The following is a 26,421-nucleotide window of genomic DNA, read 5'->3' as shown; positions in this document are numbered from 1 at the left end:
ACCAGTCTGATAGAGAGAGAGAGAGTGAGAGAGAGAGAGAGGGAAGCCATACCAGTCTGATAGAGAGAGAGAGAGAGAGAGGGAAGCCATACCAGTCTGGTAGAGAGAGAGGGAAACCATACCAGTCTGGTAGAGAGAGAGGGAAGCCATACCAGTCTGATAGAGAGAGAGGGAAGCCATACCAGTCTGGTAGAGAGAGAGGGAAGCCATACCAGTCTGATAGAGAGAGAGGGAAGCCATACCAGTCTGATAGAGAGAGCGGGAAGCCATACCAGTCTGATAGAGAGAGAGGGAAGCCATACCAGTCTGATAGAGAGAGGGAAACCATACCAGTCTGATAGAGAGAGGGAAGCCATACCAGTCTGATAGAGAGAGAGGGAAGCCATACCAGTGTGATAGAGAGAGGGAGGGAAGCCATACCAGTCTGATAGAGAGAGAGGGAAGCCATACCAGTCTGATAGAGAGAGAGAGTGAGAGAGAGAGAGAGGGAAGCCATACCAGTCTGATAGAGAGAGAGAGAGAGCGAGAGAGAGAGAGAGAGGGAAGCCATACCAGTCTGGTAGAGAGAGAGGGAAACCATACCAGTCTGGTAGAGAGAGAGGGAAGCCATACCAGTCTGATAGAGAGAGAGGGAAGCCATACCAGTCTGGTAGAGAGAGAGGGAAGCCATACCAGTCTGATAGAGAGAGAGGGAAGCCATACCAGTCTGATAGAGAGAGGGAAACCATACCAGTCTGATAGAGAGAGAGGGAAGCCATACCAGTCTGATAGAGAGAGAGAGTGAGAGAGAGAGAGAGGGAAGCCATACCAGTCTGATAGAGAGAGAGAGAGAGCGAGAGAGAGAGAGAGAGGGAAGCCATACCAGTCTGGTAGAGAGAGAGGGAAACCATACCAGTCTGGTAGAGAGAGAGGGAAGCCATACCAGTCTGATAGAGAGAGAGGGAAGCCATACCAGTCTGGTAGAGAGAGAGGGAAGCCATACCAGTCTGATAGAGAGAGAGGGAAGCCATACCAGTCTGATAGAGAGAGGGAAACCATACCAGTCTGATAGAGAGAGGGAAGCCATACCAGTCTGATAGAGAGAGAGGGAAGCCATACCAGTCTGATAGAGAGAGAGGGAAGCCATACCAGTCTGGTAGAGAGAGAGGGAAACCATACCAGTGTGATAGAGAGAGAGAGGAAAGCCATACCAGTCTGATAGAGAGATAGAGAGAGAGAGGGAAACCATACCAGTCTGATAGAGAGAGAGGGAAGCCATACCAGTCTGATAGAGAGAGAGGGAAGCCATACCAGTCTGGTAGAGAGAGAGGGAAACCATACCAGTGTGATAGAGGGAGGGAAGCCATACCAGTCTGATAGAGAGAGAGGGAAGCCATACCAGTCTGGTAGAGAGAGAGGGAAACCATACCAGTCTGGTAGAGAGAGAGGGAAACCATACCAGTGTGATCGAGAGAGGGAGGGAGGGAAGCCATACCAGTCTGATAGAGAGAGAGGGAAGCCATACCAGTCTGATAGAGAGAGAGAGTGAGAGAGAGAGAGGGAAGCCATACCAGTCTGATAGAGAGAGAGAGAGAGAGAGGGAAGCCATACCAGTCTGGTAGAGAGAGAGGGAAGCCATACCAGTCTGATAGAGAGAGAGGGAAGCCATACCAGTCTGGTAGAGAGAGAGGGAAGCCATACCAGTCTGATAGAGAGAGAGGGAAGCCATACCAGTCTGATAGAGAGAGCGGGAAGCCATACCAGTCTGATAGAGAGAGGGAAACCATACCAGTCTGATAGAGAGAGGGAAGCCATACCAGTCTGATAGAGAGAGAGGGAAGCCTTCCCACTCTGATAGAGAGAGAGAGGGAAGCCATACCAGTGTGATAGAGGGAGGGAAGCCATACCAGTCTGATAGAGAGAGAGGGAAGCCATACCAGTCTGATAGAGAGAGAGTGAGGCCATACCAGTCTGATAGAGAGAGAGGGAAGCCATACCAGTCTGGTAGAGAGAGAGGGAAGCCATACCAGTCTGGTAGAGAGAGAGGGAAGCCATACCAGTCTGGTAGAGAGAGAGGGAAGCCATACCAGTCTGATAGAGAGAGAGGGAAACCATACCAGTCTGTTAGAGAGAGGAAAACCATACCAGTCTGATAGAGAGAGAGAGAAGGACAGGACAAGACGACAAGACAAGACAGGACAAGACAGGACAAGACAAGACAGGACAAGACAGGACAGGATAGGACAGGACAGGACAGGACAGGACAGGACAAGACAAGACAAGACAAGACAAGACAAGACAAGACAAGACAAGACAAGACAAGACAAGACAAGACAAGAATGGTAGAGAGAGAGAAATTGACTGAAAACTAAACACATCAAGATGTATTTACATTTTTGGGGATATTATTTGTACATTTTTATGGATACATTTATAGATTCATGTTTATTCATCTCAAGGACTCAGCCTCTGTTGGGTTGCATTATTGTTTTAATGTATTGTATTGTTTCTAATGTAATGTATTGTGTTGTTTCTAATCTATTGTGTTGTATTGTTTCTAATTTAATGTATTGTATTGTTTATAATCTATTGTTTCTTATTTAATGTATTGTGTTGTTTCTAATGTATTGTGTTGTTTCTAATCTAATGTATTGTGTTGTTTCTAATCTAATGTATTGTGTTGTTTCTAATCTAATGTATTGTGTTGTTTCTAATCTAATCTGTTGTTTCTAATCTAATGTATTGTGTTGTTTCTAATCTAATGTATTGTGTTGTTTCTAATCTAATGTATTGTGTTGTTTCTAATCTAATGTATTGTGTTGGTCGTCTGTAGGCAGGGAAACTGGCTGTAGACCGAGGCTGGGCCATCAATGTAGGTGAGTTCTGTCTCCTCTCCTTCTCATGGCTTTTCAGTTTCACTGCTAATTCACCTCTTAATGGACAGTGAGTTGGAGGTTGGAGAGAGTGTTGTAGAATCAACTATTAAAGACGACCAGAACCCACTGGATTCTCCAATTACATTGAGATGAACTACAGGACAAAATACAAACCCTCCAACCCACAAAGGCCTGTGGGGTTGATGGTATCCTAAATTAAATTATAAAATATACAGACCACAAATACCAATTGACTATACTTAAACTCTTTAACATTATCCTCAGTTTTGGCATATTCCCCAATATTTGGAACCAAGGCCTGATCACCCCAATCCACAGAAGTGGAGACAAATTTGACCCCAATAACTATCGTGGGATATGCGTCAACAGCATCCTTGGGAAAATCCTCTGCATTATCATTAACAGCAGACTCGTACATTTCCTCAGTAAAAACAATGTACTGAGCAAATGCCAGATAGGCTTTTTACAATATTACCATACGACAGACCACGTATTCACCCTGCACACCCTAATTGACAAACAAGCAAACCAAAACAAATGCAAAATCTTCTCATGCTTTATTGATTTCAAAAAGGCTTTTGACTCAATTTGGCACGAGGGTCTGCTATACGAGAGAGAGAGGGTATGTTACATGTTATGTTCCTTTTGATGGCTCTCAGATCGTTCACAGCTTTGTGGAAGTTATCGATTTGTATAGCACACCCTCATGCCAAATTGAGTCAAAAGCCTTTTTGAAATCAAGGATGATGAGGATGATGTTAAAGAGTTTTAAGTTTAGCCATTTGGAATTTGTGGTCTGTATATTTTATAATTTAATGTAGGCTACCATCAACCCCACAGGCCTTTGTGGGTTGGAGGGTTTGTAATTTTGTCCTGTAGTTCGTTCAATGTAGTTGGAGAATCCAGTGGGTTCTGGTCGTCTTTAATAGTTGATTCGAAGATTTGTATTTGATCATGTATATGTTTTTGCTGTTTATTTATTTGTTATAGGGCCAAAAATATTGGAGAAGTGGTTTACCAATACATCTTCGTTTTGGATAGATAACTATTCATGTTGGTGTTTTCCTGTTTTGACTAATTTAATAGGATGGGTTAGGCCTGCTCTATACCAAATTTGCTATACCAGCTCTCTGTAACAGTTTGAAGCGTTGTGATCAATCAAATGTATTTTATTTATAAAGCCCTTATTACATCAGCTGATGTCACAAAGTGTTCTACAGAATCCCAGCCTAAAACCCCAAACAGCAAGTAATGCAGGTGTAGAAGCACAGTGGCTAGGAAAAACTCCCTAGAAAGGCCAGAACCAAGGAAGAAACCTAGAGAGGAACCAGGCTATGAGGGGTGGCTAGGAAAAACTCCCTAGAAAGGCCAGAACCTAGGAAGAAACCTAGAGAGGAACTAGGCTATGAGGGGTGGCCAGTCCTCTTCTGGCTGTGCCAGTTGGAGATTATAACAGAACATGGCCAAGATGTTCAAATGTTCATAGATGACCAGCATGGTCAAATAATAATAATCACAGTGGTTGTCGAGGGTGCAACAGGTCAGCACCTCAGGAGTAAATGTCAGTTGGCTTTTCATAGCCGATCATTGAGAGTATCTCTACCGCTCCTGCTGTCTCTAGAGAGTTGAAAACAGCAGGTCTGGGACAGGTAGCACGTCCGGTAAATAGGTCTGAGTTCCATAGCCGCAGGCAGAACAGTTGGAACTGGAGCAGCAGCACGGCCAGGTGAACTGGGGACAGCAAGGAGTCATCAAGCCAGGTAGTCCTGAGGCATGGTCCTAGGGCTCAGGTCCTCCGAGAGAGAGAAAGAAAAAAAGAGAGAAAGAGAGAATTAGAGAGAGCATATTTAAATTCACACAGGACACCGGAAAAGACAAGAGAAATACTCCAGATGTGACAGACTGACCATTGCCCCGCGACACATAAACTACTGCAACATAAATACTGGAGGCTGAGACAGGAGGGGTCAGGAGACACTGTGGCCCCATCCGATGAAAGCCCCGGACAGGAAGACCACGTCAGTGACTCAACCCACTCAAGTGACGCACCCCTCCTAGGGACGGCAAGGAAGAGCACCAGTAAGCCAGTGACTCAGCCCCTGTAATAGGGTTAGAGGCAGAGAATCCCAATGGAGAGAGGGGAACCGGCCAGGCAGAGACAGCAAGGGCGGTTCGTTGCTCCAGTGCCTTTCCGTTCACATTCACACTCCTGGGCCAGACTACACTCAATCATAGGACCTACTGAAGAGATGAGTCTTTAATAAAGACTTAAAGGTTAAGACCGAGTCTGCGTCTCTCACATGGGTAGGCAGACCATTCCATAAAAATGGAGCTCTATAGGAGAAAGCCCTGCCTCCAGCTGTTTGCTTTGAAATTCTAGGGACAATTAGGAGGCCTGCGTCTTGTGACCATAGCATACGTGTAGGTATGTAAGGGAATACCCCCCTGAAATGGACAAAAATGAATGGGATCTTATTGGCACCGTACGAAACATATACACGATGTACAATACCACTCAAATGGACGCCGTTTCATTCAAAACTTATTGCAAATGCCATATGGCAAATGCCAAGTGTCACACTGCAAAAGAAGATGGCGAGCGTGCTCCACAGTAAATGTTCATATTGCAAATGCACATCAAGTCAAGACCCAAGGGTAAAATTTGGAAAATGTAAAAAAAAAATCTAAAACTTATCACCCCCTTAAAAAAGTGCTTCTGGACCGTTTTTTGAAGTTCTTTCGAAATTTTTTGTTGTCAGTTATACATGTATACCAACTGTATGAACATACTTTTGTCATATTTTATTGTCACATTTTTTTTACTTGTCCATAAGTGACCGTAGCGTAACTGATGTTTATTTAGTGCCAAATCGGAAAGATGGGTAGGAGCAAGCCCATGTAATGCTTCAGCCCTTGCCTTAACAGGAAGCCAGTGTAGGGAGGCTAGCACTGGAGTAATATGATCAAATATTGTGGTTCTAGTCAGGATTCTAGCAGCCGTATTTAGCACTAACTGAAATTTATTTAGTGCTTTATCCATGTTGCCGGAAAGTAGAGCATTGCAGTAGTCTAACCTAGAAGTGACAAAAGCATGGATTAATTTTTCAGCATAATTTTTGGACAGAAAGTTTATGATTTTTGCAATGTTACGTAGATGGAAAAAAGCTGTCCTTGAAACAGTCTTGATATGTTCGTCAAAAGAGAGATCAGGGTCCAGAGTAACGCCGAGGTCCTTCACAGTTTTATTTGAGACGACTGTACAACCATCAAGATGAATTGTGAGATTCAACAGAAGATCTCTTTGTTTCTTGGAAAGCAGTGAGTTGCTACGCAACAGCTTTTTCAAAAAATGTTGAGAGGAATGGGAGATTCCAACCTAGGCCGATTCGTTTTTTTTATTTTCTGGTTCAAGGTTTGGCTTTTTCAAGAGAGGCATTATTACTGCCACTTCTAGTGAGTTTGGTACACATCCGGTGGATAGGGAGCCGTTTATTATGTTCAACATAGGAGGGCCAGGCACAGGAAGCAGCTCTTTCAGTAGTTTAGTTGGAATAGGGTCCAGTATGCAGCTTGAAGGTTTAGAGGCCATGATTATTTTCATCATTGTGTCACGAGATATAGTACTAAAACACTTGAGTGTCTCCCTTGATCCTAGCTCCTGGCAGAGTTGTGTAGACTCAAGACAACGGAGCTTTGGAGGAATACGCATATTTAAAGAGGAGTCCATAATTTGCTTTCTAATGATCATAATCTTTTCCTCAAAGAAGTTCATGAATTTATCACTGCTGAAGTGAAAGCCATCCTCTTTTGGGGAATGCTGCTTTTTAGTTAGATTTGCGACAGTATCAAAAATACATTTGGGATTGTTCTTATTTTCCTCAATTAAGTTGGAAAAATAGGATGATCGAGCAGCAGTGAGGGCTCTTCGATACTGCACTGTACTGTCTTTCCAAGCTAGTCGGAAGACTTCCTGTTTGGTGTGGCACCATTTCCGTTCCAATTTTCTGGAAAATTGCTTCAGGGCTCGGGTATTTTCTGTATACCAGGGACAAAACTAGGTCCAGAGTATGACTGTGGCAGTGAGTAGGTCCAGAGACATGTTAGACAAAACCCACTGAGTCGATGATGGCTCCGAAAGCCTTTTGGAGTGGGTCTGTGGACTTTTCCATGTAAATATTAAAGTCACCAAAAATTGGATTATTATTTGCCGTGACTACAAGGTCCGATAGGAATTCAGGGAACTCAGTGAGGAACACTGCATATGGCCCAGGAGGCCTGTAAACAGTAGCTATAAAAACTGATTGAGTAGGCTGCATAGATTTCATGACTAGAAGCTCAAAAGACAAAAAAAAATATTTTTTTGGGTCTGTAAATTGAAATTTGCTATCGTAAATGTTAGCAACACCTCCGCCTTTGTGGGATGCGCAGGGGATATGGTCACTAGTGTAACCAGGAGGTGAGGCCTCATTTAACACAGTAAATTCATCAGGCTCAAGCCATGTTTCAGTCAGGCCAATCACATCAAGATTATGATCAGTGATTAGTTCATTGACTATAACTGCCTTGGAAGTGAGGGATCTAACATTAAGTAACCCAATTTGGAGATGTGAGGTATCACAATCTCTTTCAATAATGGCAGGAATGGAGGAGGTCTTTATTCTAGTGAGATTGCTAAGGCGAACACCGCCATGTTTAGTTTTGCCCAACCTAGATCGAGGCACAGACACGGTCTCAATGGGGAAAGCTGAGCTGACTACACTGACTGTGCTAGTAGCAGACTCCACTAAGCTGGCAGGCTGGCTAACAGCCTGCTGCCTGGCCTGCACCCTATCTCATTGTGGAGCTAGAGGAGTTAGAGCCCTGTCTATGTTTGTAGATAAGATGAGAGCACCCCTCCAGCTAGGATGGAGTCTGTCACTCCTCAGCAGGCCAGGCTTGGTCCTGTTTGTGGGTGAGTCCCAGAAAGAGGGCCAATTATCTACAAATTATTTATTTTGGGAGGGGCAGAAAACAGTTTTCAACTAGCGATTGAGTTGTGAGACTCTGCTGTAGAGCTCATCACTCCCCCTAACTGGGAGGGGGCCAGAGACAATTACTCGATGCCGACACATCTTTCTAGCTGATTTACACACTGAGGCTTGTTACGCTTGGTGACCACTGACTGTTTCATCCTAACATCGTTGGTGCCGACGTGGATAACAATATCTCTATACTCTCTACACTCGCCCGTTTTAGCTTTAGCCAGCACCGTCTTTAGATTAGCCTTAACGTCGGTAGCCCTGCCCCCTGGTAAACAGTGTATGATCGCTGGATGATTAGTTTTAAGTCTAATACTGCGGGTAATGGAGTCGCCAATGACTAGGGTTTTCAATTTGTCACAGCTAATGGTGAGAGGCTTCGACATCTCAGACCCCGTAACGGGAGGAGTAGAGACCAGAGAAGGCTCAGACCCCGTAACGGGAGGAGTAGAGACCAGAGAAGGCTCGGCGTCTCAGACCCCGTAACGGGAGGAGCAGAGACCAGAGGAGGCTCGGCCTCTGAGTCCGTAACGGGAGGAGGAGAGACCAGAGAAGGCTCGGCCTCTGAGTCCGTAACGGGAGGAGGAGAGACCAGAGAAGGCTCGGCCTCTGAGTCCGTAACGGGAGGAGGAGAGACCAGAGAAGGCTCGGCCTCTGAGTCCGTAACGGGAGGAGGAGAGACCAGAGAAGGCTCGGCCTCTGAGTCCGACCCGATGCTTAATGGGGAGAACTGGTTGAACGTTTCTGTCGGCTGAATGAGAAAGTTGTCCGGCTGCGGGGACTGTGCGAGGGGATTTATACTAACGTTACTATCTATACTTACTGGCGGCACCAACGCTGTTTCATCCTTTCCTACACTGAAATTACCCTTGCCTAACGATTGCGTCTGAAGCTGGGCTTGCAGCACAGCTATCCTCGCCGTAAAGCGTCCGGAGTGAAAAAGTTGAATGAAAAAAGTTGAGTGAGGGGAAAAACTAAAAATATATAAACTGAAACTAAAAACCATGAAGTAGTCAGGTAGCAAAGTAACGTTGGCAACAAGACGCCCAGCAGCACGTAAACAAAACGCCCAGCAGCACGTAAACAAAACGCCCAGCAGCACGTAAACAAAACGCACAGCAGCACGTAAACAAAACGCACAGCAGCACGTAAACAAAACGCCCAGCAGCACGTAAACAAAACGCCCAGCAGCACGTAAACAAAACGCCCAGCAGCACGTAAACAAAACGCCCAGCAGCACGTAAACAAAACGCACAGCAGCACGTAAACAAAACGCCCAGCAGCACGTAAACAAAACGCCCAGCAGCACGTAAACAAGACGCACAGCAGCACGTAAACAAAACGCACAGCAGCACGTAAACAAAACGCACAGCAGCCCGTAAACAAAACGCACAGCAGCACGTAAACAAAACGCCCAGCAGCACGTAAACAAAACGCACAGCAGCACGTAAACAAAACGCACAGCAGCACGTAAACAAGACGCACAGCAGCACGTAAACAAAACGCACAGCAGCACGTAAACAAGACGCACAGCAGCACGTAAACAAGACGCACAGCAGCACGTAAACAAAACGCACAGCAGCACGTAAACAAGACGCACAGCAGCACGTAAACAAGACGCACAGCAGCACGTAAACAAGACGCACAGCAGCACGTAAACAAGATGCACAGCAGCACGTAAACAAAACGCACAGCAGCACGTAAACAAAACGCACAGCAGCACGTAAACAAGACGCACAGCAGCACGTAAACAAAACGCACAGCAGCACGTAAACAAAACGCACAGCAGCACGTAAACAAAACGCACAGCAGCACGTAAACAAGACGCACAGCAGCACGTAAACAAGACGCACAGCAGCACGTAAACAAGACGCACAGCAGCACGTAAACAAAACGCACAGCAGCACGTAAACAAAACGCACAGCAGCACGTAAACAAAACGCACAGCAGTACGTAAACAAGTCTACAAGTTTTGACCGGAAATGACTTGATTTGATCAGACTCATTCAGGATGGTGGAGTCGTTACAGAGAAAGAGCTTTTTCTACTGTTCTCTCTCTCTGATCCTGTAAAAGTCCTGCTGGAACTGCATGGGATGCCCTGCACCATTACTGTCCCAGACTGAGGATGCCCTGCACCATTACTGTCCCAGACTGAGGATGCCCTGCACCATTACTGTCCCAGACTGAGGATGCCCTGCACCATTACTGTCCCAGACTGAGGATGCCCTGCACCATTACTGTCCCAGACGGAGGATGCCCTGCACCATTACTGTCCCAGACTGAGGATGCCCTGCACCATTACTGTCCCAGACTGAGGATGCCCTGCACCATTACTGTCCCAGACTGAGGATGCCCTGCACCATTACTGTACCAGACTGAGGATGCCCTGCACCATTACTGTCCCAGACGGAGGATGCCCTGCACCATTACTGTCCCAGACGGAGGATGCCCTGCACCATTACTGTCCCAGACTGAGGATGCCCTGCACCATTACTGTCCCAGACTGAGGATGCCCTGCACCATTACTGTCCCAGACTGATGATGCCCTGCACCATTACTGTCCCAGACGGAGGATGCCCTGCACCATTACTGTCCCAGACTGAGGATGCCCTGCACCATTACTGTCCCCAGACTGAGGATGCCCTGCACCATTACTGTCCCAGACTGAGGATGCCCTGCACCATTACTGTCCCAGACTGAGGATGCCCTGCACCATTACTGTCCCAGACTGAGGATGCCCTGCACCATTACTGTACCAGACTGAGGATGCCCTGCACCATTACTGTCCCAGACTGATGATGCCCTGCACCATTACTGTCCCAGACTGAGGATGCCCTGCACCATTACTGTCCCAGACTGAGGATGCCCTGCACCATTACTATCCCAGACTGAGGATGCCCTGCACCATTACTGTCCCAGACTGAGGATGCCCTGCACCATTACTGTCCCAGACGCAGGATGCCCTGCACCATTACTGTCCCAGACTGAGGATGCCCTGCACCATTACTGTCCCCAGACTGAGGATGCCCTGCACCATTACTGTCCCAGACTGAGGATGCCCTGCACCATTACTGTCCCAGACTGAGGATGCCCTGCACCATTACTGTCCCAGACTGAGGATGCCCTGCACCATTACTGTCCCAGACTGAGGATGCCCTGCACCATTACTGTCCCAGACTGAGGATGCCCTGCACCATTACTGTCCCAGACGGAGGATGCCCTGCACCATTACTGTCCCAGACTGAGGATGCCCTGCACCATTACTGTCCCAGACTGAGGATGCCCTGCACCATTACTGTCCCAGACTGAGGATGCCCTGCACCATTACTGTCCCAGACTGAGGATGCCCTGCACCATTACTGTCCCAGACTGAGGATGCCCTGCACCATTACTGTCCCAGACTGAGGATGCCCTGCACCATTACTGTCCCAGACTGAGGATGCCCTGCACCATTACTGTCCCAGACTGAGGATGCCCTGCACCATTACTGTCCCAGACTGAGGATGCCCTGCACCATTACTGTCCCAGACTGAGGATGCCCTGCACCATTACTGTCCCAGACTGAGGATGCCCTGCACCATTACTGTCCCAGACTGAGGATGCCCTGCACCATTACTGTCCCAGCGAGGGCCCTGCACCCGCGACTGGGGCCCTGCACCATTACTGTCCCAGACTGAGGATGCCCTGCACCATTACATTAATATAGCACTGTGCCAGGGGATGGTCTGGTTAATATAGCACTGTGCCATGCCAGGGGATGGTCTGGTTAATATAGCACTGTGTCAGGGGATGGTCTGGTTAATATAGCACTGTGCCAGGGGATGGTCTGGTTAATATAGCACTGTGCCAGGGGATGGTCTGGTTAATATAGCACTGTACCAGGGGATGGTCTGGTTAATATAGCACTGTGCCAGGGGATGGTCTGGTTAATATAGCACTGTGCCAGGGGATGGTCTGGTTAATATAGCACTGTGCCAGGGGATGGTCTGGTTAATATAGCACTGTGCCAGGGGATGGTCTGGTTAATATAGCACTGTGCCATGCCAGGGGATGGTCTGGTTAATATAGCACTGTGCCAGGGGATGGTCTGGTTAATATAGCACTGTGCCAGGGGATGGTCTGGTTAATATAGCACTGTGCCAGGGGATGGTCTGGTTAATATAGCACTGTGCCAGGGGATGGTCTGGTTAATATAGCACTGTGCCAGGGGATGGTCTGGTTAATATAGCACTGTGCCATGCCAGGGGATGGTCTGGTTAATATAGCACTGTGCCAGGGGATGGTCTGGTTAATATAGCACTGTGCCATGCCAGGGGATGGTCTGGTTACTATAGCACAGTGCCATACCAGGGGATGGTCTGGTTAATATAGCACTGTGCCAGGGGATGGTCTGGTTAATATAGCACTGTGCCAGGGGATGGTCTGGTTAATATAGCACTGTGCCAGGGGATGGTCTGGTTAATATAGCACTGTGCCAGGGGATGGTCTGGTTAATATAGCACTGTGCCATGCCAGGGGATGGTCTGGTTAATATAGCACTGTGCCATGCCAGGGGATGGTCTGGTTAATATAGCACTGTGCCAGGGGATGGTCTGGTTAATATAGCACTGTGTCATGCCAGGGGATGGTCTGGTTAATATAGCACTGTGCCAGGGGATGGTCTGGTTAATATAGCACTGTGCCATGCCAGGGGATGATCTGGTTAATATAGCACTGTGTCATGCCAGGGGATGATCTGGTTAATATAGCACTGTGCCAGGGGATGGTCTGGTTAATATAGCACTGTGCCATGCCAGGGGATGGTCTGGTTAATATAGCACTGTGTCATGCCAGGGGATGGTCTGGTTAATATAGCACTGTGTCATGCCAGGGGATGGTCTGGTTAATATAGCACTGTGCCAGGGGATGGTCTGGTTAATATAGCACTGTGCCAGGGGATGGTCTGGTTAATATAGCACTGTGTCATGCCAGGGGATGGTCTGGTTAATATAGCACTGTGCCAGGGGATGGTCTGGTTAATATAGCACTGTGCCATGCCAGGGGATGGTCTGGTTAATATAGCACTGTGCCAGGGGATGGTCTGGTTAATATAGCACTGTGTCATGCCAGGGGATGGTCTGGTTAATATAGCACTGTGCCAGGGGATGGTCTGGTTAATATAGCACTGTGCCATGGGATGGTCTGGTTAATATAGCACTGTGCCATACCAGGAGATGGTCTGGTTAATATAGCACTGTGCCAGGGGATGGTCTGGTTAATATAGCACTGTGCCAGGGGATGGTCTGGTTAATATAGCACTGTGCCATGCCAGGGGATGGTCTGGTTAATATAGCACTGTGCCAGGGGATGGTCTGGTTAATATAGCACTGTACCAGGGGATGGTGTGGTTAATATAGCACTGTGTCATGCCAGGGGATGGTCTGGTTAATATAGCACTGTGCCAGGGGATGGTCTGGTTAATATAGCACTGTGCCATGCCAGGGGATGGTCTGGTTAATATAGCACTGTACCAGGGGATGGTCTGGTTAATATAGCACTGTGCCAGGGGATGGTCTGGTTAATATAGCACTGTGCCAGGGGATGGTCTGGTTAATATAGCACTGTGCCAGGGGATGGTCTGGTTAATATAGCACTGTGCCAGGGGATGGTCTGGTTAATATAGCACTGTGCCATACCAGGAGATGGTCTGGTTAATATAGCACTGTGCCAGGGGATGGTCTGGTTAATATAGCACTGTGCCAGGGGATGGTCTGGTTAATATAGCACTGTGCCAGGGGATGGTCTGGTTAATATAGCACTGTGCCAGGGGATGGTCTGGTTAATATAGCACTGTGCCATACCAGGGGATGGTCTGGTTAATATAGCACTGTGCCAGGGGATGGTCTGGTTAATATAGCACTGTGCCAGGGGATGGTCTGGTTAATATAGCACTGTGCCAGGGGATGGTCTGGTTAATATAGCACTGTGCCAGGGGATGGTCTGGTTAATATAGCACTGTGCCAGGGGATGGTCTGGTTAATATAGCACTGTGCCAGGGGATGGTCTGGTTAATATAGCACTGTGCCAGGGGATGGTCTGGTTAATATAGCACTGTGCCAGGGGATGGTCTGGTTAATATAGCACTGTGCCAGGGGATGGTCTGGTTAATATAGCACTGTGCCAGGGGATGGTCTGGTTAATATAGCACTGTGCCAGGGGATGGTCTGGTTAATATAGCACTGTGCCAGGGGATGGTCTGGTTAATATAGCACTGTGCCCAGGGGATGGTCTGGTTAATATAGCACTGTGCCATGCCAGGGGATGGTCTGGTTAATATAGCACTGTACCAGGGGATGGTCTGGTTAATATAGCACTGTGCCAGGGGATGGTCTGGTTAATATAGCACTGTGCCAGGGGATGGTCTGGTTAATATAGCACTGTGCCAGGGGATGGTCTGGTTAATATAGCACTGTGCCAGGGGATGGTCTGGTTAATATAGCACTGTGCCAGGGGATGGTCTGGTTAATATAGCACTGTGCCAGGGGATGGTCTGGTTAATATAGCACTGTGCCAGGGGATGGTCTGGTTAATATAGCACTGTGCCAGGGGATGGTCTGGTTAATATAGCACTGTGCCAGGGGATGGTCTGGTTAATATAGCACTGTGCCATACCAGGGGATGGTCTGGTTAATATAGCACTGTGCCAGGGGATGGTCTGGTTACTATAGCACTGTGCCAGGGGATGGTCTGGTTAATATAGCACTGTGCCAGGGGATGGTCTGGTTAATATAGTACTGTGCCATGCCAGGGGATGGTCTGGTTAATATAGCACTGTGCCAGGGGATGGTCTGGTTAATATAGCACTGTGCCAGGGGATGGTCTGGTTAATATAGCACTGTGCCAGGGGATGGTCTGGTTAATATAGCACTGTGCCAGGGGATGGTCTGGTTAATATAGCACTGTGCCATACCAGGGGATGGTCTGGTTAATATAGCACTGTGCCAGGGGATGGTCTGGTTACTATAGCACTGTGCCAGGGGATGGTCTGGTTAATATAGCACTGTGCCAGGGGATGGTCTGGTTAATATAGTACTGTGCCATGCCAGGGGATGGTCTGGTTAATATAGCACTGTGCCAGGGGATGGTCTGGTTAATATAGCACTGTGCCAGGGGATGGTCTGGTTAATATAGCACTGTGCCAGGGGATGGTCTGGTTAATATAGCACTGTGCCAGGGGATGGTCTGGTTAATATAGCACTGTGCCATGCCAGGGGATGGTCTGGTTAATATAGCACTGTGCCAGGGGATGGTCTGGTTAATATAGCACTGTACCAGGGGATGGTCTGGTTAATTATAGCACTGTGCCAGGGGATGGTCTGGTTAATATAGCACTGTGCCAGGGGATGGTCTGGTTAATATAGCACTGTGCCAGGGGATGGTCTGGTTAATATAGCACTGTGCCAGGGGATGGTCTGGTTAATATAGCACTGTACCACGGGATGGTCTGGTTAATATAGCACTGTGCCAGGGGATGGTCTGGTTAATATAGCACTGTGCCAGGGGATGGTCTGGTTAATATAGCACTGTGCCATACCAGGGGATGGTCTGGTTAATATAGCACTGTGCCAGGGGATGGTCTGGTTAATATAGCACTGTACCATGCCAGGGGATGGTCTGTGTTAATATAGCACTGTGCCAGGGGATGGTCTGGTTAATATAGCACTGTGCCAGGGGATGGTCTGGTTAATATAGCACTGTGCCATGCCAGGGGATGGTCTGGTTAATATAGCACTGTGCCATGCCAGGGGATGGTCTGTGTTAATATAGCACTGTGCCAGGGGATGGTCTGGTTAATATAGCACTGTACCAGGGGATGGTCTGGTTAATATAGCACTGTGCCAGGGGATGGTCTGGTTAATATAGCACTGTGCCAGGGGATGGTCTGGTTAATATAGCACTGTGCCATGCCAGGGGATGGTCTGGTTAATATAGCACTGTGCCAGGGGATGGTCTGGTTAATATAGCACTGTGCCATGCCAGGGGATGGTCTGGTTAATATAGCACTGTGCATGCCAGGGGATGGTCTGGTTAATATAGCACTGTGCCAGGGGATGGTCTGGTTAATATAGCACTGTGCATGCCAGGGGATGGTCTGGTTAATATAGCACTGTGCCAGGGGATGGTCTGGTTAATATAGCACTGTACCAGGGGATGGTCTGGTTAATATAGCACTGTGCCAGGGGATGGTCTGGTTAATATAGCACTGTGCCAGGGGATGGTCTGGTTAATATAGCACTGTGCCATGCCAGGGGATGGTCTGGTTAATATAGCACTGTGCCAGGGGATGGTCTGGTTAATATAGCACTGTGCCAGGGGATGGTCTGGTTAATATAGCACTGTGCCATGCCAGGGGATGGTCTGGTTAATATAGCACTGTGCCAGGGGATGGTCTGGTTAATATAGCACTGTGCCAGGGGATGGTCTGGTTAATATAGCACTGTGCCAGGGGATGGTCTGGTTAATATAGCACTGTGCCAGGGGATGGTCTGGTTAATATAGCACTGTGCCAGGGGATGGTCTGGTTAATATAGCACTGTGCCAGGGGATGGTCTGGTTAATATAGCACTGTGCCAGGGGATGGTCTGGTTAATATAGCACTGTACCAGGGGATGGTCTGGTTAATATAGCACTGTGCCAGGGGATGGTCTGGTTAATATAGCACTGTGCCAGGGGATGGTCTGGTTAATATAGCACTGTACCAGGGGATGGTCTGGTTAATATAGCACTGTGCCAGGGGATGGTCTGGTTAATATAGCACTGTGCCAGGGGATGGTCTGGTTAATATAGCACTGTGCCAGGGGATGGTCTGGTTAATATAGCACTGTGCCATGCCAGGGGATGGTCTGGTTAATATAGCACTGTGCCAGGGGATGGTCTGGTTAATATAGCACTGTGCCAGGGGATGGTCTGGTTAATATAGCACTGTGACCAGGGGATGGTCTGGTTAATATAGCACTGTGCCAGGGGATGGTCTGGTTAATATAGCACTGTAGCCAGGGGATGGTCTGGTTAATATAGCACTGTGACCAGGGGATGGTCTGGTTAATATAGCACTGTGCCATGCCAGGGGATGGTCTGGTTAATATAGCACTGTGCCAGGGGATGGTCTGGTTAATATAGCACTGTGCCATGCCAGGGGATGGTCTGGTTAATATAGCACTGTGCCAGGGGATGGTCTGGTTAATATAGCACTGTGCCAGGGGATGGTCTGGTTAATATAGCACTGTGCCAGGGGATGGTCTGGTTAATATAGCACTGTGCCAGGGGATGGTCTGGTTAATATAGCACTGTACCAGGGGATGGTCTGGTTAATATAGCACTGTGCCAGGGGATGGTCTGGTTAATATAGCACTGTGCCAGGGGATGGTCTGGTTAATATAGCACTGTGACCAGGGGATGGTCTGGTTAATATAGCACTGTGCCAGGGGATGGTCTGGTTAATATAGCACTGTGCCAGGGGATGGTCTGGTTAATATAGCACTGTGCCAGGGGATGGTCTGGTTAATATAGCACGTGCCATGCCAGGGGATGGTCTGGTTAATATAGCACTGTGCCAGGGGATGGTCTGGTTAATATAGCACTGTGCCAGGGGATGGTCTGGTTAATATAGCACTGTGCCATGCCAGGGGATGGTCTGGTTAATATAGCACTGTGCCAGGGGATGGTCTGGTTAATATAGCACTGTGCCAGGGGATGGTCTGGTTAATATAGCACTGTGCCATGCCAGGGGATGGTCTGGTTAATATAGCACTGTGCCAGGGGATGGTCTGGTTAATATAGCACTGTAGCCAGGGGATGGTCTGGTTAATATAGCACTGTGCCATGCCAGGGGATGGTCTGGTTAATATAGCACTGTGCCAGGGGATGGTCTGGTTAATATAGCACTGTGCCATGCCAGGGGATGGTCTGGTTAATATAGCACTGTGACCAGGGGATGGTCTGGTTAATATAGCACTGTGCCATCCAGGGGATGGTCTGGTTAATATAGCACTGTGCCAGGGGATGGTCTGGTTAATATAGCACTGTGCCAGGGGATGGTCTGGTTAATATAGCACTGTGCCAGGGGATGGTCTGGTTAATATAGCACTGTGCCAGGGGATGGTCTGGTTAATATAGCACTGTGCCAGGGGATGGTCTGGTTAATATAGCACTGTGCCAGGGGATGGTCTGGTTAATATAGCACTGTGCCAGGGGATGGTCTGGTTAATATAGCACTGTACCAGGGGATGGTCTGGTTAATATAGCACTGTGCCAGGGGATGGTCTGGTTAATATAGCACTGTGCCAGGGGATGGTCTGGTTAATATAGCACTGTGCCAGGGGATGGTCTGGTTAATATAGCACTGTGCCAGGGGATGGTCTGGTTAATATAGCACTGTGCCAGGGGATGGTCTGGTTAATATAGCACTGTGCCAGGGGATGGTCTGGTTAATATAGCACTGTGCCAGGGGATGGTCTGGTTAATATAGCACTGTGCCAGGGGATGGTCTGGTTAATATAGCACTGTGCCAGGGGATGGTCTGGTTAATATAGCACTGTGCCAGGGGATGGTCTGGTTAATATAGCACTGTGCCAGGGGATGGTCTGGTTAATATAGCACTGTGCCAGGGGATGGTCTGGTTAATATAGCACTGTGCCAGGGGATGGTCTGGTTAATATAGCACTGTGCCAGGGGATGGTCTGGTTAATATAGCACTGTACCAGGGGATGGTCTGGTTAATATAGCACTGTGCCAGGGGATGGTCTGGTTAATATAGCACTGTGCCAGGGGATGGTCTGGTTAATATAGCACTGTGCCAGGGGATGGTCTGGTTAATATAGCACTGTGCCAGGGGATGGTCTGGTTAATATAGCACTGTGCCAGGGGATGGTCTGGTTAATATAGCACTGTGCCAGGGGATGGTCTGGTTAATATAGCACTGTGCCAGGGGATGGTCTGGTTAATATAGCACTGTGCCAGGGGATGGTCTGGTTAATATAGCACTGTGCCATGCCAGGGGATGGTCTGGTTAATATAGCACTGTGCCATGCCAGGGGATGGTCTGGTTAATATAGCACTGTGCCAGGGGATGGTCTGGTTAATATAGCACTGTGACCAGGGGATGGTCTGGTTAATATAGCACTGTGCCATGCCAGGGGATGGTCTGGTTAATATAGCACTGTGCCAGGGGATGGTCTGGTTAATATAGCACTGTGCCAGGGGATGGTCTGGTTAATATAGCACTGTACCAGGGGATGGTCTGGTTAATATAGCACTGTGCCAGGGGATGGTCTGGTTAATATAGCACTGTGCCAGGGGATGGTCTGGTTAATATAGCACTGTGCCAGGGGATGGTCTGGTTAATATAGCACTGTGCCAGGGGATGGTCTGGTTAATATAGCACTGTGCCAGGGGATGGTCTGGTTAATATAGCACTGTGACCAGGGGATGGTCTGGTTAATATAGCACTGTGCCAGGGGATGGTCTGGTTAATATAGCACTGTGCCAGGGGATGGTCTGGTTAATATAGCACTGTGACCAGGGGATGGTCTGGTTAATATAGCACTGTGCCAGGGGATGGTCTGGTTAATATAGCACTGTGCCAGGGGATGGTCTGGTTAATATAGCACTGTGCCATGCCAGGGGATGGTCTGGTTAATATAGCACTGTGCCAGGGGATGGTCTGGTTAATATAGCACTGTGCCAGGGGATGGTCTGGTTAATATAGCACTGTGCCAGGGGATGGTCTGGTTAATATAGCACTGTGCCAGGGGATGGTCTGGTTAATATAGCACTGTGCCATACCAGGGGATGGTCTGGTTAATATAGCACTGTGCCAGGGGATGGTCTGGTTAATATAGCACTGTGCCAGGGGATGGTCTGGTTAATATAGCACTGTGCCAGGGGATGGTCTGGTTAATATAGCACTGTGCCAGGGGATGGTCTGGTTAATATAGCACTGTGCCAGGGGATGGTCTGGTTAATATAGCACTGTGCCATGCCAGGGGATGGTCTGGTTAATATAGCACTGTGCCAGGGGATGGTCTGGTTAATATAGCACTGTGCCAGGGGATGGTCTGGTTAATATAGCACTGTGCCAGGGGATGGTCTGGTTAATATAGCACTGTGCCAGGGGATGGTCTGGTTAATATAGCACTGTACCAGGGGATGGTCTGGTTAATATAGCACTGTGCCAGGGGATGGTCTGGTTAATATAGCACTGTACCAGGGGATGGTCTGGTTAATATAGCACTGTGCCAGGGGATGGTCTGGTTAATATAGCACTGTGCCAGGGGATGGTCTGGTTAATATAGCACTGTGCCATGCCAGGGGATGGTCTGGTTAATATAGCACTGTGCCAGGGGATGGTCTGGTTAATATAGCACTGTGCCAGGGGATGGTCTGGTTAATATAGCACTGTGCCAGGGGATGGTCTGGTTAATATAGCACTGTGCCAGGGGATGGTCTGGTTAATATAGCACTGTGCCAGGGGATGGTCTGGTTAATATAGCACTGTGCCAGGCCAGGGGATGGTCTGGTTAATATAGCACTGTGCCAGGGGATGGTCTGGTTAATATAGCACTGTGCCATGCCAGGGGATGGTCTGGTTAATATAGCACTGTGCCAGGGGATGGTCTGGTTAATATAGCACTGTGCCATGCCAGGGGATGGTCTGGTTAATATAGCACTGTGCCAGGGGATGGTCTGGTTAATATAGCACTGTGCCATGCCAGGGGATGGTCTGGTTAATATAGCACTGTGTCATGCCAGGGGATGGTCTGGTTAATATAGCACTGTGCCAGGGGATGGTCTGGTTAATATAGCACTGTACCAGGGGATGGTCTGGTTAATATAGCACTGTGTCATGCCAGGGGATGGTCTGGTTAATATAGCACTGTGCCAGGGGATGGTCTGGTTAATATAGCACTGTACCAGGGGATGGTCTGGTTAATATAGCACTGTGCCAGGGGATGGTCTGGTTAATATAGCACTGTACCAGGGGATGGTCTGGTTAATATAGCACTGTGCCATGCCAGGGGATGGTCTGGTTAATATAGCACTGTGCCAGGGGATGGTCTGGTTAATATAGCACTGTACCAGGGGATGGTCTGGTTAATATAGCACTGTGCCAGGGGATGGTCTGGTTAATATAGCACTGTGCCATGCCAGGGGATGGTCTGGTTAATATAGCACTGTGCCAGGGGATGGTCTGGTTAATATAGCACTGTGCCAGGGGATGGTCTGGTTAATATAGCACTGTGCCATGCCAGGGGATGGTCTGGTTAATATAGCACTGTGCCAGGGGATGGTCTGGTTAATATAGCACTGTACCAGGGGATGGTCTGGTTAATATAGCACTGTGCCATGCCAGGGGATGGTCTGGTTAATATAGCACTGTGCCATGCCAGGGGATGGTCTGGTTAATATAGCACTGTGCCAGGGGATGGTCTGGTTAATATAGCACTGTGCCAGGGGATGGTCTGGTTAATATAGCACTGTGCCAGGGGATGGTCTGGTTAATATAGCACTGTACCAGGGGATGGTCTGGTTAATATAGCACTGTGCCAGGGGATGGTCTGGTTAATATAGCACTGTGCCAGGGGATGGTCTGGTTAATATAGCACTGTACCAGGGGATGGTCTGGTTAATATAGCACTGTACCAGGGGATGGTCTGGTTAATATAGCACTGTGCCAGGGGATGGTCTGGTTAATATAGCACTGTGCCAGGGGATGGTCTGGTTAATATAGCACTGTGCCAGGGGATGGTCTGGTTAATATAGCACTGTACCATGCCAGGGGATGGTCTGGTTAATATAGCACTGTGCCAGGGGATGGTCTGGTTAATATAGCACTGTACCAGGGGATGGTCTGGTTAATATAGCACTGTACCATGCCAGGGGATGGTCTGGTTAATATAGCACTGTGCCAGGAGATGGTCTGGTTAATATAGCACTGTGCCAGGGGATGGTCTGGTTAATATAGCACTGTGCCAGGGGATGGTCTGGTTAATATAGCACTGTGCCAGGGGATGGTCTGGTTAATATAGCACTGTGCCAGGGGATGGTCTGGTTAATATAGCACTGTGCCAGGGGATGGTCTGGTTAATATAGCACTGTGCCAGGGGATGGTCTGGTTAATATAGCACTGTGCCAGGGGATGGTCTGGTTAATATAGCACTGTGCCAGGGGATGGTCTGGTTAATATAGCACTGTGCCAGGGGATGGTCTGGTTAATATAGCACTGTGCCAGGGGATGGTCTGGTTAATATAGCACTGTGCCATGCCAGGGGATGGTCTGGTTAATATAGCACTGTGCCAGGGGATGGTCTGGTTAATATAGCACTGTGCCATGCCAGGGGATGGTCTGGTTAATATAGCACTGTGCCATACCAGGGGATGGTCTGGTTAATATAGCACTGTGCCAGGGGATGGTCTGGTTAATATAGCACTGTACCAGGGGATGGTCTGGTTAATATAGCACTGTGCCATGCCAGGGGATGGTCTGGTTAATATAGCACTGTGCCAGGGGATGGTCTGGTTAATATAGCACTGTGCCAGGGGATGGTCTGGTTAATATAGCACTGTGCCATGCCAGGGGATGGTCTGGTTAATATAGCACTGTGCCAGGGGATGGTCTGGTTAATATAGCACTGTGCCATGCCAGGGGATGGTCTGGTTAATATAGCACTGTACCAGGGGATGGTCTGGTTAATATAGCACTGTGCCAGGGGATGGTCTGGTTAATATAGCACTGTGCCAGGGGATGGTCTGGTTAATATAGCACTGTGCCAGGGGATGGTCTGGTTAATATAGCACTGTGCCAGGGGATGGTCTGGTTAATATAGCACTGTGCCAGGGGATGGTCTGGTTAATATAGCACTGTGCCAGGGGATGGTCTGGTTAATATAGCACTGTGCCAGGGGATGGTCTGGTTAATATAGCACTGTGCCAGGGGATGGTCTGGTTAATATAGCACTGTGCCAGGGGATGGTCTGGTTAATATAGCACTGTGCCAGGGGATGGTCTGGTTAATATAGCACTGTGCCAGGGGATGGTCTGGTTAATATAGCACTGTGCCAGGGGATGGTCTGGTTAATATAGCACTGTGCCATGCCAGGGGATGGTCTGGTTAATATAGCACTGTGCCAGGGGATGGTCTGGTTAATATAGCACTGTGCCAGGGGATGGTCTGGTTAATATAGCACTGTGTCATGCCAGGGGATGGTCTGGTTAATATAGCACTGTGCCAGGGGATGGTCTGGTTAATATAGCACTGTGCCAGGGGATGGTCTGGTTACTATAGCACTGTGCCAGGGGATGGTCTGGTTAATATAGCACTGTGCCAGGGGATGGTCTGGTTAATATAGCACTGTGCCAGGGGATGGTCTGGTTAATATAGCACTGTGCCAGGGGATGGTCTGGTTAATATAGCACTGTGCCATACCAGGGGATGGTCTGGTTAATATAGCACTGTGCCAGGGGATGGTCTGGTTAATATAGCACTGTGCCAGGGGATGGTCTGGTTAATATAGCACTGTGCCATGCCAGGGGATGGTCTGGTTAATATAGCACTGTGCCATGCCAGGGGATGGTCTGGTTAATATAGCACTGTGCCAGGGGATGGTCTGGTTAATATAGCACTGTGCCAGGGGATGGTCTGGTTAATATAGCACTGTGCCATGCCAGGGGATGGTCTGGTTAATATAGCACTGTGCCAGGGGATGGTCTGGTTAATATAGCACTGTGACCAGGGGATGGTCTGGTTAATATAGCACTGTGCCATGCCAGGGGATGGTCTGGTTAATATAGCACTGTGCCAGGGGATGGTCTGGTTAATATAGCACTGTGCCATGCCAGGGGATGGTCTGGTTAATATAGCACTGTGCCAGGGGATGGTCTGGTTAATATAGCACTGTGTCATGCCAGGGGATGGTCTGGTTAATATAGCACTGTGCCAGGGGATGGTCTGGTTAATATAGCACTGTGCCAGGGGATGGTCTGGTTAATATAGCACTGTGCCAGGGGATGGTCTGGTTAATATAGCACTGTGCCAGGGGATGGTCTGGTTAATATAGCACTGTGCCAGGGGATGGTCTGGTTAATATAGCACTGTGCCAGGGGATGGTCTGGTTAATATAGCACTGTGCCAGGGGATGGTCTGGTTAATATAGCACTGTGCCAGGGGATGGTCTGGTTAATATAGCACTGTGCATGCCAGGGGATGGTCTGGTTAATATAGCACTGTGCTCAGGGGATGGTCTGGTTAATATAGCACTGTGCCATGCCAGGGGATGGTCTGGTTAATATAGCACTGTGCCAGGGGATGGTCTGGTTAATATAGCACTGTGCCAGGGGATGGTCTGGTTAATATAGCACTGTGCCAGGGGATGGTCTGGTTAATATAGCACTGTGCCATGCCAGGGGATGGTCTGGTTAATATAGCACTGTAGCCAGGGGATGGTCTGGTTAATATAGCACTGTGACCAGGGGATGGTCTGGTTAATATAGCACTGTGCCATGCCAGGGGATGGTCTGGTTAATATAGCACTGTGCCAGGGGATGGTCTGGTTAATATAGCACTGTACCAGGGGATGGTCTGGTTAATATAGCACTGTGCCATGCCAGGGGATGGTCTGGTTAATATAGCACTGTGCCAGGGGATGGTCTGGTTAATATAGCACTGTGCCAGGGGATGGTCTGGTTAATATAGCACTGTGCCAGGGGATGGTCTGGTTAATATAGCACTGTGCCAGGGGATGGTCTGGTTAATATAGCACTGTGCCAGGGGATGGTCTGGTTAATATAGCACTGTGCCAGGGGATGGTCTGGTTAATATAGCACTGTGCCAGGGGATGGTCTGGTTAATATAGCACTGTGCCAGGGGATGGTCTGGTTAATATAGCACTGTGCCAGGGGATGGTCTGGTTAATATAGCACTGTGCCAGGGGATGGTCTGGTTAATATAGCACTGTGCCAGGGGATGGTCTGGTTAATATAGCACTGTGCCAGGGGATGGTCTGGTTAATATAGCACTGTGCCAGGGGATGGTCTGGTTAATATAGCACTGTGCCAGGGGATGGTCTGGTTAATATAGCACTGTGCCAGGGGATGGTCTGGTTAATATAGCACTGTGCCATGGGGATGGTCTGGTTAATATAGCACTGTGCATGCCAGGGGATGGTCTGGTTAATATAGCACTGTGCCAGGGGATGGTCTGGTTAATATAGCACTGTGCCAGGGGATGGTCTGGTTAATATAGCACTGTGCCAGGGGATGGTCTGGTTAATATAGCACTGTGCCAGGGGATGGTCTGGTTAATATAGCACTGTGCCAGCAGGGGATGGTCTGGTTAATATAGCACTGTGCCAGGGGATGGTCTGGTTAATATAGCACTGTGCCAGGGGATGGTCTGGTTAATATAGCACTGTGCCAGGGGATGGTCTGGTTAATATAGCACTGTGCCAGGGGATGGTCTGGTTAATATAGCACTGTGCCAGGGGATGGTCTGGTTAATATAGCACTGTGCCAGGGGATGGTCTGGTTAATATAGCACTGTCCATGCCAGGGGATGGTCTGGTTAATATAGCACTGTGCCAGGGGATGGTCTGGTTAATATAGCACTGTGCCAGGGGATGGTCTGGTTAATATAGCACTGTAGCCAGGGGATGGTCTGGTTAATATAGCACTGTGCCAGGGGATGGTCTGGTTAATATAGCACTGTGCCAGGGGATGGTCTGGTTAATATAGCACTGTGCCAGGGGATGGTCTGGTTAATATAGCACTGTGCCAGGGGATGGTCTGGTTAATATAGCACTGTGCCAGGGGATGGTCTGGTTAATATAGCACTGTGCCAGGGGATGGTCTGGTTAATATAGCACTGTGCCAGGGGATGGTCTGGTTAATATAGCACTGTGCCAGGGGATGGTCTGGTTAATATAGCACTGTGTCCAGGGGATGGTCTGGTTAATATAGCACTGTTGCCAGGGGATGGTCTGGTTAATATAGCACTGTGCCAGGGGATGGTCTGGTTAATATAGCACTGTGCCATGCCAGGGGATGGTCTGGTTAATATAGCACTGTGCCAGGGGATGGTCTGGTTAATATAGCACTGTGACCAGGGGATGGTCTGGTTAATATAGCACTGTGCCAGGGGATGGTCTGGTTAATATAGCACTGTGCCATGCCAGGGATGGTCTGGTTAATATAGCACTGTAGCCAGGGGATGGTCTGGTTAATATAGCACTGTGCCATGCCAGGGGATGGTCTGGTTAATATAGCACTGTGCCAGGGGATGGTCTGGTTAATATAGCACTGTGCCAGGGGATGGTCTGGTTAATATAGCACTGTGCTCAGGGGATGGTCTGGTTAATATAGCACTGTGCCAGGGGATGGTCTGGTTAATATAGCACTGTGCCATGCCAGGGGATGGTCTGGTTAATATAGCACTGTCCATGCCAGGGGATGGTCTGGTTAATATAGCACTGTGCCAGGGGATGGTCTGGTTAAT

General features: G+C 48.5%; 1 protein-coding gene across 1 annotated transcript in view; it reads left to right on the top strand.

Moving 5' to 3' along the window:
* Positions 1 to 26,421, top strand: part of hdac11 (histone deacetylase 11) — a 109,727-nt gene that overhangs the window by 58,486 nt on the left and 24,820 nt on the right. Inside the window, exon 5 of the mRNA XM_082967768.1 lies at positions 2,813 to 2,855. Within this exon, the coding sequence (XP_082823894.1) occupies positions 2,813 to 2,855 (43 nt within the window). The remainder of the gene's footprint in view (positions 1 to 2,812; positions 2,856 to 26,421) is intronic.

Source organism: Salmo salar, chromosome 22 (assembly GCF_965601325.2).
Source record: "Salmo salar chromosome 22, fSalSal1, whole genome shotgun sequence".
NCBI classification, from domain to species: domain Eukaryota; kingdom Metazoa; phylum Chordata; class Actinopteri; order Salmoniformes; family Salmonidae; genus Salmo; species Salmo salar.
This window is presented reverse-complemented; position numbering and strand designations above follow the sequence as displayed.